This window comes from Taeniopygia guttata, chromosome 7 (assembly GCF_048771995.1).
Source record: "Taeniopygia guttata chromosome 7, bTaeGut7.mat, whole genome shotgun sequence".
NCBI classification, from domain to species: Eukaryota; Metazoa; Chordata; class Aves; order Passeriformes; family Estrildidae; genus Taeniopygia; species Taeniopygia guttata.
This window is the reverse complement of record NC_133032.1, coordinates 16,083,022-16,102,543: the sequence shown is the minus strand read 5'-3', so window position 1 is coordinate 16,102,543 and position 19,522 is coordinate 16,083,022. Positions and strand designations below refer to the sequence as shown.

At 37.3% G+C, this 19,522-nt stretch overlaps 1 protein-coding gene and 1 long non-coding RNA gene across 7 annotated transcripts in view; one reads left to right on the top strand and one right to left on the bottom strand.

Annotated features, from left to right (window-relative positions):
• METAP1D (methionyl aminopeptidase type 1D, mitochondrial) overlaps positions 1-19,522 on the bottom strand; it is a 43,166-nt gene that overhangs the window by 3,090 nt on the left and 20,554 nt on the right. For all 5 annotated transcript variants that reach the window (XM_030277457.4, XM_072932249.1, XM_072932250.1 and 2 more), the window contains 5 exons: positions 18,409-18,575; positions 15,742-15,891; positions 12,221-12,369; positions 11,496-11,538; positions 7,551-7,714 (listed from right to left, as the gene is read on the bottom strand). In XM_030277457.4, the coding sequence (XP_030133317.1) occupies positions 7,551-7,714; positions 11,496-11,538; positions 12,221-12,369; positions 15,742-15,891; positions 18,409-18,575 (673 nt within the window). The remainder of the gene's footprint in view (positions 1-7,550; positions 7,715-11,495; positions 11,539-12,220; positions 12,370-15,741; positions 15,892-18,408; positions 18,576-19,522) is intronic.
• LOC140684561 (uncharacterized) overlaps positions 1-19,522 on the top strand; it is a 35,971-nt gene that overhangs the window by 12,835 nt on the left and 3,614 nt on the right. The window lies entirely within an intron of this gene.

The window sequence follows — 19,522 nt, the reverse complement described above, 5'->3', positions numbered from 1 at the left end:
AAAAGCAGAGATTCACAAAGTTCCAGAGATGGATTAGAAGTGACAAGAAAGTTACCCCTGTCCCTGCATATTACCCCCATCCTAGTTCTAAAATCAAACAGGAGCAAGACAGGAACCCACGTAGCCTGAAGAGATTTTGCCTAACATTAAAAGCTTAATTTGCACCTTTGAATGAAGATAGGCACTGAAGAACTTCAGGTTTATCTGCATTTACATCTTAGGAAATGAGGAAATGCTCTCTCACAGTTTCACTACAGGTGGAAAGCTGAAAAAGTTAGAAAACTCAACTAAAAGTAAAGCTGTTGCAGAAATTAAAGCCTGTTAATCCCCATGGGGTAGCTTTCATTCAGGTGCAAAGTGGCCTCAGCTTGCTGTACAAAGTAATCACCTTTGCACACCAGGCTCCACAGACTCTGCAGTGCTGGCTCCAGTGCCCATGGGTCATCGTCCCAGAATTTAATGCCACTCAATTGGGGGACATGCTGCTCCATCACAGTTAAATGGCAATGAGAGAGTAGAGTTGGTTAATGCTGCAGTGTTCAGACCTTAGAACATGTTTTAACAGGATTCGTATATTAACTTTTACCTTTTTATTGCTCTGATAAAAAGAATCATGACATTTCTTCATTAACTCTGGAGAGAATAGAAATTTCAGGTTTAGCTACCCCCAAACTCTAAAGTACTGGCAAAAAGGATTACCAATAAAGCTAGAAATTGGGGCTTAATTTGTTTGCACTCGAAGTCCAGGCTTTATAAATAATTTATATATTCATAAAGTTTATACATCAATTATTTTGGAAAAAAGTCATGACAGATTATGCAATGAGAGGTCCTACTAGAGATGGAAAATACTTTCTCCCCTGCCTTTCTATCATGTTCCCCATATCTGGATCAGAGACTTGGCCTGCTGGCTATAATGCCGCTGAAGGTCAAGCAAGAAGTACAGGGAATGGTGATGAATTAGAAAGCCAGATTCCTCAGAAACAAAATCCAAAATCTCCAGTGACCAAGCCCAGAGCAATGAAGATGACGATTCCTACATGAGTGAAGTGATTCTCTGAAGAGAGGTGGGAGAAGCCATTCATGCAACATGTGATAAGGTTTTCTTTCATCTTCTTCTGCCAGTCTTTTTGCAAAATCTTAAACAATCACACTAACTGTTCAGCTTTGCTGATGTCCTTACATGGCATCCCTGACCACTGACAATTTTTGTATTACTACAGGATTTTTTCTTCCAGAGAAATCAGTGCTCTATAGCAAAACAGAAATAGTTTCTCTCTGTGCATAAATTCTTTTGAGCACCATGGCTACATACTTTGCAGCGTGCAGGGGAAGCTCCAGCCTCAGCATTCAGCTGCTGCCAAGGAGGGTGGCATAAGCAGCAGGAGCTGTGCGTTGGGCACCAAGTGCACAAGCACTGGGGCACACAGAAGGCAGTGTTACAACAGTACCCTGTCCTCATGCAAAGAAATGGTTCATGAGCATCTCAAGGGCGAATTCTACCACTTTCTTGCCAAACAGCTTGAAAACAACTCTGTTAGCATCAGTACTTTGGTGGTTACTGTCTGTGATCAAAAGAGGGGATTCTGGAGCTCACAGGGCTTTGACATCTACAATGACAAACACTGTGCTCCTCTTTCTTCCCTCTGTTTACATACAGAGCCTTGGTATTCTCCATATAAAATGTAACATGGTCAACAGACCTGAAGTGACACACAGAAAATAAGCTGCAGGTATGAAATTCAGCCATTTTCAACCTGGTTTTAGTATTTGCATGCACTTCAGAAGGTCCTATGAGGCGTTTCCCTCCACAACTACTAGTTTTACTTTGGAGTATTTAATAAATCCTAGTGAGCTCTTACATCCTTGTGGAGTTACAGTAAAACATGCAGCCCTCATAACAAAATGAAGCTGCTAATCCTAGCTACAACTTGCAAAGGTAATCCTGTAAATGTACATGTTGGCTGTAACTTTGAGACAGCTCTGAGAAGAGTGAATTAAACTTATGGTCTTGGTTAGCCCCTCCAGTCTCCAGGATTCCCAAGCTGTGGAATCTGATTAAAAAATCAAGATGCCAGGGAGTGGAGCATTTTTGCACACATTTATCATTTGTTGCTGACAACAGCTCAACATTTTGGTCTCACTGTCTCACTGCCCAGCTCGGGACCTGTCAGTGGTGGCCTTTCTTTGCAGCTTTCCCATAAGACAATCTTACAAGACTGCAGCCCCAACTTCATCAGATGCTTCTTGTAGACAGGCAGAGTAAGCTAAGACAGCTAGAGGAGCCCTGACTGCAAGTGGGAAAGCAGTGAAAGCAGGAGGCAGAAGTTGGCATGGCTGAACTGGGCTGCCTGGCATCTGCTGTGGGAAAGGATGTGCCAGTCTGCCAGTTCCCCTTGGATGGGGTACATCCCAGCAAATAATTTTCAGAGCAAATGCTGGGGCAGCAGAGGTACACCTCACAAGACAGCATCAAGAGAAAAAGAAGGTTCTTCAGAGTGATCACTGTTAAAAATACCCATTTGCAACATTTATTATCACACATATTGATCTTTGTTGCATATTTGGGCAGAGGTGAATTGGGCAGGATTAAAAGCATAATTATTTAGTGAGCCCAGTACTTGACTCTATGTTTTGCTGCCATGTGTTCTAGCCCAGTGGCTGCAGAGTCAGGAGTAGCTGCAGTGCTGCTTTTCTTTTGCTGATACAAAGCCAGGCCAAGTGTCTGGCATTGGCATGGATTGGCAGTGACCCAGCTGGTAAAGGAACATCACTGAGGGCCAAGCTATCCTCCTGAAGCCACTGTCAGAGCCTGTCGTATGGTGGTGTCACGCTTCAGAGAGTGGAGACAGGAGAGATAGGTGTCAGTTGCTATCTGAGCATCCTCTTCCCATGTTGCCAGACAACAGCTAATTCTCTGAAAGGAGGGATAAGTGTGGAGACATGCATTGCCGTCCTGACAGCAGCCTAACAGGGAAATTGCCACAAAGGAGGAACAGGCAGGACTGACTCTATTCGAAAGCCTTCCTCGATACTCAAGCTTCCCTTCAAAGGAGCTCTTGGGTGATAAATCCCTCCTGTTAAGCTGAGAAGCAGGTTGAAAGAATTTCCTTAGGGAGCTGTCCTGTGCAGATACCCTCTAGGTGCACCTAGAGGAGCATTTTCTTTTTTTTTTTTACCAAATTTTGTCACTTTTTCCTCAGGGTAGGTCTGGTCTAGTATTCTTAGCACTCACTGAAGAAAAAAAAAGTAAAACAATCCCATTTTCAGTATTAATAGCTACTGTTTTTCTGGGCTCTGTGGTGGCACAAGGGAAGAAAGAATTTGACTGATTGGACAAGATGGCACAGACTGCTTTACTGCCAAGGATAAGGATCCTGGTGAACCGAGCCTCAGCCACGGATGCTTCTCCCGCAGTGCCAGCTTCTCTTACTAGGGATGAAACCTTATCCAAAACAGTCCTGCAGAGCAGCATGACATGAATGGCTGAACTTGTTAAACAAATTTGTCTTAACACTTCTTGGCAGTGAATATACTTGAGAAACACTGAAACTGGTAACAGTCCCATGATAATTGTGTTCTTATGTAAGGATCTGATTTTTTTTTTAAATTAGAAGTAATCATGTTTGTCTTAGCTATATTCGTAGCAAAATGGCCACTGAATGGCATACTTGCTATTTTTTTTAAAGTATTGAAACCAGACTCATCTTAAACTATATTTATTTGTGATTAAAAAACCTGTTTTGAATAGTACCATAGTATCTAATTTGAGAAATTACAGAATTCTACAGGGAAAATATTTAACTGTTTTTTTTTTTTTTCTGAAATAGCAATCCTAGACTGAGGGAATGCACAAGTTCAGGGATTCCCTATAATGACAATAAACGTTGAGGTATAATTAGTAATATTTTTGAAAGCCAACAATTGTTTTTTGAAAGAAAGGTACATTTTAGTTTCAAACTGGAACACAAATTACTGTATTTTTCTTACAATAGTGCTGAACTTTTATTTGAGGTTCTCTGTTTCTGAAAGCAGACATGATGGATTGAAATAAAAGATAATTTATTGCAATGCTTACTTTCAAGTGCAGAGAGAAGCAGTGTAATTGTAATTTACAGTAGCTGTCAAGGAAAATCTATCACAGATGACATTAAAATGACTTATTTTGCCTGAGCCACTTATTGTTTAAATGTGCATAATCTGATAGAAACAGTTTTTTAAAAAAATCTGCTTTATATTGTTCTAAATTAATATCAAAACATATACTTACTAGTTAAACATTTTAAACCATTTATTAATACTTTCATCACTACTATTTTTTTGGTAGGAGTTCAAATTTGGTTTATTTAACGACATCACCTTTAAGTTCTTTAGCTCTCTACATTCCTAACACTTTCATGCACTTAGATTCACTGTCTAAAAAAGCAGATTTAAACTAGATACATTTTTGTCTGAAAATGTTGGAAATGGTAGAAGAAAATGGACAATAGGGACCAATTCCATTTACACTGGAACTGACCAATAGTTTTGATATGCCTTCCAGCAGAAAGAGATTAGCAAAGACCCAAATTTTTCTAAGCAAAGTAACTCACGAATCCATGCAATCTTTTATTTGCGACTTGTAGCCGATGGAAGAATGAACTGCTATCAATGAAATACTCAGTGTCAGCTATTGAGCTTCCACAACAAAGACTATGTTAGAATATTGACTGCAAACTTACTCCAAGATATAATTGTTCTGATACCTACTGTAGAAAGGAAATAGTCTCATAATTTGTGCATAAGATACATTCTGGAAATGACTGAAGCACCTTTACAGAAAAACTGATGACAGAAACATGGATGAATTTCCATTCTGATGGACTTAAATGTTTTCATCCTGTAGGTACTTGTTCTCAGGCATTTATAATATCTAACTCTTGTGAAATTTGAGATTTTGATATATATATATATTTGTATTATATGTCTGTCTGTAAACCAATGTCAAATGACAAATAAGCTGAAACACACAGCTTCGCCAAGCTAAGGTGAGCCTTCAGCAGAGGGAGTGTTAAAGTAGTTCTAAACAAATCAGCACATTTAAATCATCAACACGATAAAATCTTGAGAAATAAAGTTAATGACCTGCTATTTCATATGCAGTTTTGAATAGCTACTAGCTTCAATTAATCTGCTTTGCAAAGGGGACACTAACTATATATTTACATTTTGCAAGGAAACTGACCTCTGTAACAACACAGCAAAAATCCAATGTCACATTCATCTCTGTTCTTTTTCTTCTTCTTCCTTTTTTTTTTTTTTTTTTTAAAAACAGCTAGAATTAATGTAGTGAATCTGTAATGAAATGCATTATCCTGCATGGAGATTTATCAGATTTTCCAACTGAATGCCATGCTTTGCTAGCACTAGCTGGAGTTCACCTGCATGTTGGTGTGGCGTGTGGCTCTTTTTTGTAAAGAGTTAAGTTGAACACAAAAAAAGGGAACAAAGGTCAGCACCCAGCCGCCACTTGAATGTGAGATTTTTCTTTTTATTCCCCTTGATGTATACTAGGCTCTGTGTTATTAGTCTTAATGATGGAAAATTGTAGTGTTGATACAAATCTTTTTTTCAAAGTAGTAGGCGGGAGCTCCATTTGTTAGTAAGTTTTTTTGTGACTAAAAGCCATGGACAGTACATTTATGTAGCAGTAAAAGGCCTAGATGCTCTTTCCATAGCAGAGCTAATTATTCCTACTGTGACCTTACTGATCTACCCTGTTCCTAGTACATCTCATCTGCACGCCTGTTCCTCTGTGTAGATGGTGTCAGAGAATATGAAAAACCCTATAATGAAACCATTTTCATGATGGAGAAAGGCTACTGGAGTTGCACTTGCTACAAAGAGGCTCAATTATATGAGTAATTGTGATAATTTTCTACATTCATAGCCTTCAATGGGGAAAAAAGAATGAGAGCCACAAAAGAAAATTACTTTAACAAGAAAGTACAGAGAGTAAAAATGGAAGAAGAGACAAAAAGGGGGAAAAAATAACCAGAAAAAAAAAGTTTAAAAAATAGATCTGGAGGGAGGAATAGCAAGACAGGGAGAACAACAGAAATGCTCAAAAAGCCTATGTGCAGCTGTGTTGCACAATTAAATTGAATTTTTTTTCTGCAGTTGATGAATGTGACTACTGCAAATGTGCCTCTGTAGTTAGCTATCATTTGTTGTTCCGTGACAGGAAAAGGATAATTACCTCTCAGAGAGAATCAAAGGCTGACATGCCCTTTAGACACAGCCATGAATGCAGAGCTCGATAGAATGCTTGAATAAGAATCCAGTGTTCTGTGCCCCCTTCTACTCAAGAATAAATTTTGTTAAAATGCAAGAGCACCACCAGTAAATTTGTTGAACCCTAGGTGTTCAAAAATATGAGGTGCATCTATCGACTCATCCCATTTGCAAAAATAAAACTACATTTTGAATTCACTTCTATTATATTCATGGACAGTAAGATAGTGAGATATGCATTAAATTTCTTTTCCCAGTAGGGGTCTGATTCAACATTTCCTATGAAAGAACAGAAAGACACTATCCTTTTTCTCCAGGCTAGTTAGCCTATAATTTAAAACTGTCAAAAACACAATTTTATACAAAGTCTTCAATAAAAGCTTCTCAGATATAACCCAAAGAGGTTTTACTAAAGTTTGATTCAGACTCTGTTACAATATTTTTAAAGCTATAAATACATCTAACTGATATTTTGCCGTTCTCTTTTTTTCTTAAAGTATTTGAAGATTTACAAAGAAAAAAAAAGGCAGCATCCTTTCAAGGTGACTAAGCCTTGCAGCTTTTAAGTAATCAGAATGAATTCAATAGCTTGTTGGGACCATTAGCAGTCCGAAGAAGTATTGCTTAATGAAATGTATATGATATATGTCTATTTCTTTCTTTTTGCAAACATTTTAAAATAATCTATAGGTACCTTCAAAATCTAAGACACATTTTTATTTAAAGCCATCAGCAGAAGAGTCACGACTGCATTTATGTGAAGGCTAGAAGAGATGCAAAATAAGGAAAAATCTCTGAATGTCAGCTCTTTCTTCCCTATGACGTTAGTAGGCACTGCTCTTTGTAAGATCAGAAGCTCTTGAGTTAAATATTTTTGTAGTTTTTAAACAAAGAGCTTATTTATGTTGACTAATTCCCTTGTAACATTCAATGAAAACAATGGTTTCTGTCTTACACCGTTAGACAGATGTGGTGTAGTGTCACACACAAATAAAAAATAAACAAAAGCCCACAGCAAATTACATCTGTTAATTTAAATCTACTTTATGAATATCTTTGTATTTTTCTACAGTTATCTTTGCTGACCCTAGTGTAATTCACTTAAAAAAAATACCTCTTACCCAAGGAACAACATTATAGCTTGGCAGTTCACATACTGATATCAGACTGAAATGATGGTTTTGAATCATAAAACATGTCATCAGCTTTATACCAAACCACCAATAACCTTTGTCCCATTTGCCAGCCCTCCTTTTACTTGTCAATATAAGGCTTACCTGATCGTGTTTCCAATTACAGAGAAGGGAGCCCCTGGTCTGCAAGCTGCAATTGCTTCATCTCTACATTTCCTGGCAACCTCCACTAACTTTTCACCAGATTTATCCACATTGCCCACCAAAAAGGTTTCAGAAGTGTCACCATGGTAGCCATTGTAATACACCTAAACATATACAGAAATGCAAAGACATTTTATCATTTTGCATCCAGAGACAAATAATTGTCTTAATTAAATCCATTCTTTCTAGGAACAAGTTATATATTGCAACAGATAGACAGGTAAGTCATATTTGCAAGACTGGAAAAGCAAAACATAGCAGAGAAAAAAAAAAAAAAAAAAGAAGCTTGAAAGACTGCAAGGTGTCTAAGGGTTGCCAATGTTACCAATTAAAAATTCAAGAAAAGCAGAAGCTGTGCATCAGTGCCCAGCAGTGCACCAGGCAGTGACACTGCTCAGCCACAGGACATGAGGATAACTGTGCTGCTTGGGAGAAGGTGGGTGGGGGCCGTGGTTGGGCTGCGGTGGGCCTTGGGGGCTGTTGGGTGCCCACCCATCCTGGCTCTGCCCTGGCAGCCAGGGACTGAGGCAGAACCCGCTGGTGGCTGGCAGGGAGGTGAATGCCTGCAGTCAGCAACCCCTGTGGGAGCTCTGAGGTGAGAGCCAGACCCTGCTACCAACAGCCAGAGTGAACCCCACGGACCAAATCCACTGTCAGCTCTTGCAGGTTTTCTTTCATCTCATTTTTAAGCTACAATGTGGCATTAACGTTAGATTTTACTTCTGATTTACAGAGATGAATTTTGAGAGAATAAATGTACTGCTGTGGCACTGAAAAATTTCATGTCCTAAAAACTGAACATGCTGTTGAATTAATTACCTTTTTTTCATTTTCTTTTTGAAATTTCATAGGTTTTAAATGTTAGCCCTCCTGAAATTCTCTGTTGAGCACAAGAAATCCTGGCTATGCACTATGGAGCTCTGCAACACACCATTAAAATGGGGTTTGCAGCTCTGCACATGGCAGGCAGGCCCATAATTAATTGTAAGACCAAGGGATATTTCCCTACAAAAAGACAAATTATAATGGTGAACAGTTTTGATCTTCTAAAACATTTTTTCTCTCCCAAACAGTGGGCAACTATCCTTCTACAACTAATTACTCAGAGCTTGAACCACTGAACTTTTGCCACTGGCAAACTATTTGTGAAAGACAGACTCACATTCTTGTTGGTTGATTCCAAACTAAAAAAAAAAACCCATAACCCCAAAAACCCCATTCTACAGACAGTTTATCTCAAGGCCAGGTTTGTCTTCAAGCTGAGATATAAAGAAAATGCAGGCCATTAGGAGCAAAGGGTATTTTAAAGAAAGGTGAGTGCCAGCAAGGGCCCAACTGTGTTGCTACTGCTCTGGCAAAAAGAAGTTGCAACCCTCAGCTCTACACCTTCCTATGCCAGTTCAAACTACCATAAAATAAATTTTTTATTTTTTTATTTAATGACCATTGGTCAGGTTTTAAAGTAGATAGTTCATATTTAAACTAAACTAGTTAGTTTTTAGCTCTAGCAAGGAAAACACAAAAACCCTCAACATTAAGCATCATCATCCTAGAAGAGCAAACACAGATTTAAAACATAGGAGAGTTAAAAAAACCCCAAACCAAGAAACAACAACAACAACAAAAAAAAACCCAAACAAAACATAAAACCACCAAAATCCCAACAACAAAGCAAATAATAATATTTACTGGAGCCCATCAGCTGCAATTACATACTTCTGATGTTAATAAACTACAACCACAGCAACCATAATATATTATTTCCTTAAAATTCAGTGAAAGAACCAAGTTGTAAGAAACATTAACCTGGTAACAATAGGCTGAAAATTGCACTATGCTGAGGATCCAATAATGCATAACACTATTGTCTGTATACTAAAACACATTTTCAGGTCCATATGTTTCAAGCCTATAAAATTTGTATTTCATCTATGAAATTCTACCGCCTTAATTATGCTAAAATGGATTTTTTGGTTCAGATAATCTGTACATAGTGCTAGGTATTTACACTTAACATCCTGAGTATTATTTAATTACTTTATAGAACCTGTACACAATTATAAACAATTTATTGTGTCATATGTATGTTGATTTTTATTCTGTCCAGCTGTGAAATGTCCCAGTTTTTCTCATTAAAAATAAGCTAAGATATCAGTTAATAATGCTGAAAAGTAGTATTTTTTCCTCACCTGTTTTAGACTAAGAAATTATCACACAGCACAGTTCAGTTTTAAATGGTAAAAAAAAAAAATCTTACAAAGATAGTCAGCAATTCCCATCCTTGCAGGAATCTTCACATGCACAGAAAGATCAAGATTTATTTTATTTTATGAGAGTAAATTAGAAGCAAATAAATATATGTCTGCAAAAAGGCCAGTAACATTTAGTTAGACATTTGTGAAGCAGAGTGAACAAGATATGCACACTATTTTAATATTACAAATATTGCATTTAATTTATCACTGAAAGTATCTGTGACATGAGTCTATACTTTTTAAAAATCTATGGTATCATTATTATCCTGACTGAACATAAAGTAAAATGAACCTTAAGGAGGTACAAAGAAATATGATTTAAATCCTTAATGTTGCAAACTGATTTATTTTAATAAACTGAGCAAAGCGACACTGGTTCACTGAAGTTAAAATGAAGGCCAAAAGTAAAGTCTAAAAATGCTAGATTGCACTGTGTAAACCTGATAGTCAGAATTCTACGATTAGAAAGTATGGAGATGGGAAAGAATTTAAAAAGATCAAAAGCCCAAGCCAAACCAAATCCAGTTCTGGATCACATGTGAGTATATAATGGGAAAAAGGTCGTCGACCCTAATTTTAATAGAAAAAATATTTTAGAAAGCTTGAATCTCATGCTCAGAGGTAGGTCTTCTGAAGATTTCTTCACTCTGCCAGTATGAACATAGTATCAAGTTACCAATAGGTTTTTTAATGATTTAAAAAGCTTGTTTTTACGAGATTCTACTCCCTTGTATGTGACATATTATTGCAAAACAATGGAGAGATTAAAAAAAAACTTCTGTGTCCATACCAGAAATAAACAGCACTTCAGAAAAAATAAAAACATGCACAGCAAAAGCAAAAAAACTTCTGTAAGACAAAATATTTTTTTTTCATAAATGAAATGAGAATTAGGTTTCTAAAGCACAGTTCCTGTGCTTCCTTGCTCCTAGGAAAACCCAGACTGTGTTTATTTAAATAGCTGTAATTGATGATTCCCTGGAAATATTAAGTCACAGTTATATCAAACTATTTCTGTTTCTGCTCAAAAGGTTCAGGGCTTCTATACCAGAAATGGAACACAACACTACCTTCGGTGATTTTAATAAATGTAGGGAACACTGCTAGCAATAGAGTTGCTGTCCAAATAGACTGACATACCCAGGCCAATGCAGCCTCTAATGACAGAGTAAGATAATGTCAGGCCCCACTCAAAATCAGCAGGAAGAGGAAGATCAATCTTGGCAGAGTGAAGGAAAAATGCTGGCTTTCTTCATGTTAGCTCATCTCATACATATCTATCTTCAGCTGCTGCCCAGTACTGTGGTGCTCTGCATTAACTACACAGTGGATCAATAACAATTACACCTTCTCAAAAACATGACACATAGCAGGATTGGGTTGACATTTCACTTAGGCCAACATTGATCTCAGTGCATCTGATTCCAGTCCTAAATTCAAGTCAGGCCTGAGTCTAGCTGGAATAAACACACAGTTAAAAACAAAAAAGGAAACCAGCTGCTTGTGCCTTGGCTCAGAAGTAAACAGCACATCCATCTGTGCATCCCCCATCTCCAATCCACTATTCTTCCTGTTGCTACTAGTGATTCTAAAGTTGATCAAAGACTATTTTTTTATATGAATTACTCACCGTGACATCAATGTTGATAATATCTCCATCCTGAAGAGGTCGACTGAAACATAAACAGAAAAAAAAAAAAAATGGTGACAGACAGTTCCCAACAAAGGGAATATAAGAATAAACACCTAATGACACATACATAAAAAATCAAGGGGTAGATATTTTGTGATGGAGGAAGGCAGAAGCAAACAGAATAACCATTTTTAATGTTCAGCTCTGACTATTTAGAGAACAAGTGTAGCTGAATATAAAATAATGAGACACAACTACAAGAAAAACATATCAACACCTGAAAAATCTACCATTATATTTATTCTTTTTCTCTCACTAGGGTTCATATTTTACTTTGTGAGTAGCTGAATGTATTGAGAATATAAAAAAAAAAATCCCACATAAATTCAAATATATTTATGCCTTAGCCTATACTTATTTTGCTGCATGAACAAAAAATCAGACCGTACCAGTTTTTTTTTTTCCCTCACACACACTAAATTCAAAATGCAATATGCTATTTTTCTTTAAGTGTCTTGAAAACCAGGATAATATTTTTTTCCTGTTTCACATGTATTTCTGTAACAGCTATCAGCATCACAGGGTAACATGTTCTGCATCTACAACGCATTTAAGTACAACATTTAGTTAAGCTGAAGTATATTCAGTCTTAAATACAAATTATCAATTCCAGTTTAACATTTTAATTTCCAGTTGTAAAATGTACTTTATTGAGGAAATACCTGTCAGGAATACCATGACATACCACGTTGTTTACAGAAGTACAAACAGATTTTGGAAAACCTCCATAGCCCAGAGGTGATGGATAGGCATTCTGTCTGATTATTTCATGATGAACAATGGAATCTATTTCTTCAGTTGTCATGCCAACCTAAAATATCAAACATAACATCCTGTTAAAAAAGCAAAGAGAGTTTCTCTTATTTACTGCATGTGATTGCAGCCAGCTTCAATGAAATATTGGATGTTTCAAATACGCTGCTTTGATACAAAACACTATACGGTCTGATATACTTTATTGATATATGGATTTTTTTTTTCTGAAAAACCCTCCAAAAAGCAGATTTTAAATAAAGCATGCAGTAGAAATAAGCACTCAAAGGTTCCTAGAAAACCTAAAATCCTGTCTACTTCCTTTCTGTTCTTTTTTCCATATCTACTTTCTCAAAGACACGAATTTCCCATGGCATCCTTTCAGTAGCTGCTATAGAAATGTCTTGTTTCAATGCATTCAGTCCCTTAAAACACAACATTACTTGTCCCTTCTATTTGTAAAAGAAAGGATATTAAGTCTTGTAATTGCCCAGTACATTCATCATAATGTATTTAAGCATTTTAAGAAATTGTTTTCCAGGTATTCCTAAATTTTATAAAACATTGAAATATTTAGATTCAAATTTTAAGGAAATTTTACTTAAAGTTGCCATAGCCTGAATGATCATAATGAATCCACAAGTACTGACTCATTATTTTTAGAAATCTTCATTTTTATGCTTGATGTTTTTTAGATTCATCTTTTCCGTAAGATTTTACATATTAAAAAACCCCTCTCATAAATCAGTCAGCCATTTTCTGGGTTTCCATGGAGTGCAAAATGCACATTCTTAAAATAATATTATTCTTGCTTTTCTTTTTGATCAACTCAGTCTCTGGAATGGTTAGAGCTGAAATTTGGTAGGGAAACCTCTCTAATTGAGAAGTACTTTTGAGGGTTCCTCTGTAAATTGATTTTGCTTTGAATGAGTTCTGAGCCTTTGAAAATCATACTTTGTACAGATACAAGTATCATTCTTAGCACACTGAAGGAAATATCACAGTGGCTGTGATTTTGAAGTAACATGTGGAATACAGGTAGGCTGTGGTGCAGGAGACAGTTAGATATTGAAATACTGTGTGGCCATGCACGGCCAATACAGGAGAGTGCACTTGTGTACTGTGCTGAGGATAAAACCACGTCTGTTTACTCAGCTGAATCTTGCTGAGCACAGAAATGTTGTTGGGCAGGTGAGGAGCAATGAATGTGAGTTCAAGACCAGGATTTGGGATTACTGCACATGACCCCTGTTTTGCAACCGCAGCCTTGGCAGGCTGGCTGGATTGGATATGGCAGCCCTTGGTTCTGGATAAATACAGGTTTGTTGCTCCTGCCTCTGCTCAAACATCTTCATCTTTAGCCCACAGACAAACTGAACTGCTACGTACCTGACTGGCTGCTGTCTACTACTTCTCTACTCAAGCAATTTGATGGGGTTTTTGGATACTCAGCAGACAAGTCTCTGGTCTCTGCATTGCTTACACTCTGTGCAAAGTTCTGCTTTTAACAGTATGTGCTTTACTTTTAAAGACACTTTTGCTAGCTGGGCAAGTTAGGGGTGGCACCTGCTGTGCCCTTAATCCCTTACTCAGAGCAGGGCAATTCAATGGTATAGAATAAAATATTTTTATGTCATAGAATCTGTGGTTTTATTCCCAAATCTGTAACTGAGACTCAGGAAAGCTATCATATATAATACTGCATCGTAATTTGAAATCCCACAGGCAGTAATGGCAACATCAAAACCACGTTCAAACTCTATCTCTCTGTATCCATGGATTATAATGCACCTTTGTTACATCTGGGGATCTCAACTGCCACTAGCTAAAGCACAGGCAAGAGACAGTTTGGAGGATTGTGTGCAAGGTGGGTTCAGTAAGATAATAGGAACAGGTGGAGGGATGGGACTCCTCAAGTAAAATAGGAATGTAGATTTCAGCTTATGAGACTAGGCTAAAAGATCTTGGTTTGTTCAGTCTGGTGCACAGCTCTATTCCTGCATGAAGGGGAAGACACAGGGAAAGGCAGGAAGCTGCTTAAATTAAATTAAAGAATAGTGTTGGCACAAGAACAGATGGGTATAAACCAAACACGTGCAGCAACAGGCTGGAAAGCAGAAGAGTCTAACTGTCAATAAGGGAGGGTTTTTGAGCATCCTTCCAGTCAGTGGAGTCTTGAACAAACACTTAATTGTGTAAAACAGAGCTCAACACCAGCCTGTGACTGACTTGGGCTGTGGTTTTAGCATTGCAACTCCAAATACCAGCTCTCTCCTAGTTCACAGGTCCTGTTTGTGTAATTATTACCTTATACACCTTTTTGCTCCAATATATTCATTATGTATGTGTAGTATTTTGCTTTATGTATGATTTGGCACATATTATGAGCTGCATCATAAACTACACCATACTGCATACGTGTCTATTTACACATGATAACAACCAAAGAGTATTTGTGAAAAACTGCTCTCATTTGAAACCCACATTGCACCCTGATCCTTTGGAAACATGTATATGCCTTTAACTTTAAATGAGTAAGTTTTATTGTACTGAAAAACAATTGAACATTAAAAAGTTAAACATGCACAAAGCTATGTAAGATTAAAGCTTCAGGCAATTTTGTTATTTGCCATCCCAGCTTCAGAACTGTACCTTTGTGAAAGAGTGATGATAGCTGAAAGAAAAATCCCCTTTTAAGTCAATGGCATTGACCTACAGTCCCCATCTATCTCTGCATCTCATAGCTACTCAACCCATTTCACCTTATCCAATATGCTATTACATGAAATACCAAGGCAAGGCTAAAAAAGCATTTCCTCATCTGCAAAACCTGGTAGTAGGCTCCTCCCTCTACATTTTTTCTTGGGAGATAGCCTATAAAGCATACTGTAGGAACATTTCTGGAAATCGGGAGGCTTTACTATCAATGCACTCTGGAAAATTGTGTAGAATTTGACGGCTGTTTTTTCCAGTGGGAGCTCTACGAGTTGCATTGGATCCCACAGGACAGTGAGGGCTGAAGGATGGATGGGAATGGAGAAGGCAGACCAAGTGTGGGCTTGTACACATGCAGAGCTGGAAAGCATGACATATGAGGTAGATGGGCCATTAAATGAAAGGAAAAATTGTAGCATGTGCCTTAAGAGAAACTCACATGATTTGACACAATCTCAAGAGAGGGAGATTACAAACACAGAGATATTACCTGAACCAGTTACTATACTTTACACAGGTCCAAAGTACAGAAGTAATTAAGCAGGCATATAATTAACCGAAACAAAAGTTAATAGATCCTTGTTTTTACAGGATCAGACTTAAAGTTGGATGCACATAATAGGAAAGTTAAAAGAACAAAAAAGTAGAAACAAAACCCAAATAAGTGAAAGCACAAGAAATACCCAAGCTGTTGTTGGACTTCTGTAATTGTTACCTTTAAGCCCTTTCCAGCCAGAAGCAGGACATGACGGGCCAACTGACAAGCTTGACGAAGCCCTTGAATCTGATCTTCATTCTTAATTTCTATGTCGTCTCCCCAGTCTGGTACAATGCCTGTCGTCACATAGTCTGGTTTCTTTATGTGCTTGGAGAAAAAGGATTGAAAATGAAGATCAGAAAACTGAGCATGACAATGGGATCATTTTCTCAGATACTGCCTCCTGCTTCATGGCAGTTTGCCCTTTCTGTCGTAGTATCGACCTTCCTAAGCCATCAGGGCAAACCCTCAAGGCTGCCTCAGTATTTCTTCCACTGCCCTTTTGAACTTAACATTGCCTGTTACTACTGACTTACACAGTCTGTTAGCCTTCCAGTGCTGAAACCCCAGATACCGCAGCTGACTTCCAGCACAGACCGTCTCAAGTTAAGAAACTACGAGAAAGACTTTAAAACTCTTAATTTTCTTTTTCAAAGAGGGGCATTTTCTATAAAAGGCATCTAATCGCTGGAAGTGATGGGACAAACATACAGAATTAGTCTCAAAATTAAACCTGATCAAATTCTGTGTTTCTCATTCAGACAAAGCTATTGAAAAATCCATGAGATTGCTTTTTGACTAACCTTAGGATTTAACTGATTTTAATTTAGAGGCTTTTACACATTAATCTAGTTCGTATGCTGTGTCTAAATTTGTCCATCTACATTACACAAAGGTATCCCAATTTGCTATGTCAAGGGAAGTGTAATAAACCTAATTTTTTCGACACAAGAACTTCTCAGCCCTTGTATGAAGTGAAATTTAATATCTGATTTTTTTAAATCCACAACAAATTAACAACATTTATAAACATGAAAGCTAATAAGAACAGTAATATCTTGCATAGAGTTGGAAATGCACTTTCTCTCAAAGGGTCCTGGGCTGTTTCACTGGCTGTGGAAGAATCCCTTTGCCCATGACAGCCAGGCTGATTTTCTGTCATGCTGGCCACAGGGTGAGTTTTGCACTGACTTCACAAAATACAGAGTCAAGCTGGCAGGCAGAAGACAAAGTAGGCATCTTGGCTGTACACAAAACAACCATGCAACAACAGGGTGTAGGAGTAACAAAGACTAGAGCAATAGACGAACTCTATTGGGACTTTAAATAGGAAGCCTACTGTTACTGTTACAGGTATTTTATGTCTAATCTGATAAAAACGATGAAATTCTCTTCAGAAAACTTATGTCAACAGAATTTCAGATCCCATTTCTTTAAAATTAATGCCATAACAACCGTAACAACATCCTATTGCAGTAGTTTGGGCCTTAGTAAAAAAAAACCTAACCAAAGCAATGCCATTTGTTAGATTAGCAACTCCATACACAGCATCACCCTCGCTTTCCCCTTGGAGGGCACTTACCTATTAACTGAGACATGATCCTTCTGACCTCTAAGAACTGTGAAGGGAGAAGCCCAAAGCAGAGTACATACAAATGTCCACGTGGACAGTTTCACACCAACATCTTAAAAACCACTGTTATTTCAATGTGATTTCTGCCATGCTCTGAATAAAAGTAAAAACTCTGCCCTTAACTTTTCAGAGTTCATAGATGTGGACTGATTTTTAGGTGTCTGAAAACTCTGATCTGGGAAGACAACTTTTCATTATGACAATATATTTCTTCCTCTTTATTCTAAAAGAGGCATCTAAATACAGAAATAAAGTTTTTAAATTATATGATTTTAAGTTTTTGAAAATATTTAGAGCATGTGACCCTATGTTCTCCCTGCACACAGAACTTCCACAGCCTCTTAGGGCTAAGAGCCCTACTTCCATCATTCTTATCTGTTTTCCTATCTAAAACATTTTAGTATATCTGGCCCATGGAAATGCCCTATATTTGGCATAAGAAATCTATATTAAAATGCAAAACAAAACTGTAAAAACTACTAATGCACATCCTGTGAAGCACTGTTTAGAAAGGGTACTTTCATTTCTTTTGGCTAAAGGAAAGATACTAAACAGTTAATCTGTATGCTGTAATTAAAGAGGGGGAAAAAAGAAAAGGAAAAAAAGGAAACAAGAAATGGAACACATGTTAAATTTGCATTTGCATCAAAAGTCCCTTTTGGCTTTAAAGTAAATAAAACCAAAAATATATCTTGCAAGGAATACGAACACTCAGGCACAAAAAAGACAAGTTTAAAACATGCAGCAGGGCTGTGGGACAGCTACCAGCAGGTATTGTATGTTCTCTTTCTGACATAACCAAATAATAAAACCATCAGCAAAATATAAGCATTTTTATAATTAGCTTGCTAGAGATTTATACAGAAGGGGACTCAGATGATCATGAATGATTCCTACTGACTTCTGCTAAGACAGTCTACCATTGCTCCAAACAAGGATCTGGACCCAGAGTTGCTGACAGATGATTATAATACTCACATTTATTCTACTATAACTAAACAAGCCCCAGGTTTGAACTCCCTCATAACTAAATACATCACTGTGTTTAACATGGAAGACAGCTGGCCATCAGCTCTCCTATTTCAAATACCAGACCAAGCAACAGGACAGTGATCCACCCCCAGCTGTTGGACAACAAAAACATTTGATCATGACTGCAATCAAACTCTACACTGGCTGAAAAACAGATTAGGTAACAGAAATTGCAGTACCTTAGGAACTTGGTGAGCTGGAGAAACCATGGCTGGCCAAACTATACTATAAGCAGCATTCCTTTGTCCTTGAAAGAAGAAGCATCTTTGCTGATGATTGCTTAAGTGCCTTTGCAGGTAGTTATGATTACACAAAGAAAAGATTATGTGGCAGCCAGTCACAGAACCTGTTAACAGATAAATTTAAAAATATTAACATTTTTTTCCTACTTCCACATTACAAAATGGAAAGTATGCAAAAAGAAGGGCATAATGTAAAACAAAACACAGGACTCATGTAGTTGCTGAGGATAATTCAAATCTTGTACTGTTTAAGAAGGAGCAGAAAGAATGAGAAGAAATGGGAACAAAAATACTTCCCAAACAATACTTGAAGCTTTATAAAATATCAAATCTGTTTTGGTTTGATACAATAAAAAGCAGTGTGGGTAAATTCCCCACCATTTACAGACAGGAGTGATGCTCTAACTGGCCTCTGCTTGGAACAATTTGCATGGCTGCACTGTTCAAGGCTTGGCAAAGCAGTTAATAAGACACAATAGCAAGAAAAGAGAAGACAAAAAAAAGAATATTTAATGTTACTTCATACAGTATTTTCAGCTGTATTTTTGCAGAACTGGTCACAGATTTAAGCATAACAAGGGTAATGCTGCTCTTTGTCTTGTTGCTCAAGACACAAAGAATAGTTCATTTTGTTCAGGGGGCAACAGAGGAAACTTCAGGAGATATTTTTAATCTTGGTTAGAAGTAATTGAAAGTATTAAAAGTGCAATTTATTTGGAGTATTTGAATCAGATTTCAATTTAATTCACATGGGAATTTGGGACGAAAGTTTCATAGCTCAAACTTAGTTGTTGGGCAATGACACATTTTGCCCCTGCAAAAACGGAAAAAAGGAAAAAAAATTAAAAGGGAAAAAAAGGAAAAGAAAGGAAAATTGAGGCCCAAAGGCTCCCAGAGACATCAAAACCAAAATAATGCACCACAAAAGACAATGCTAGCATCAAAACCAGGAAATCCAAAAGGATTATTGACACTGCCCAATTACATTACAATTACACACAGTGTGTATTTCCACTACTCAAATGTTCTACAATATAAACAGGGTTTTTTT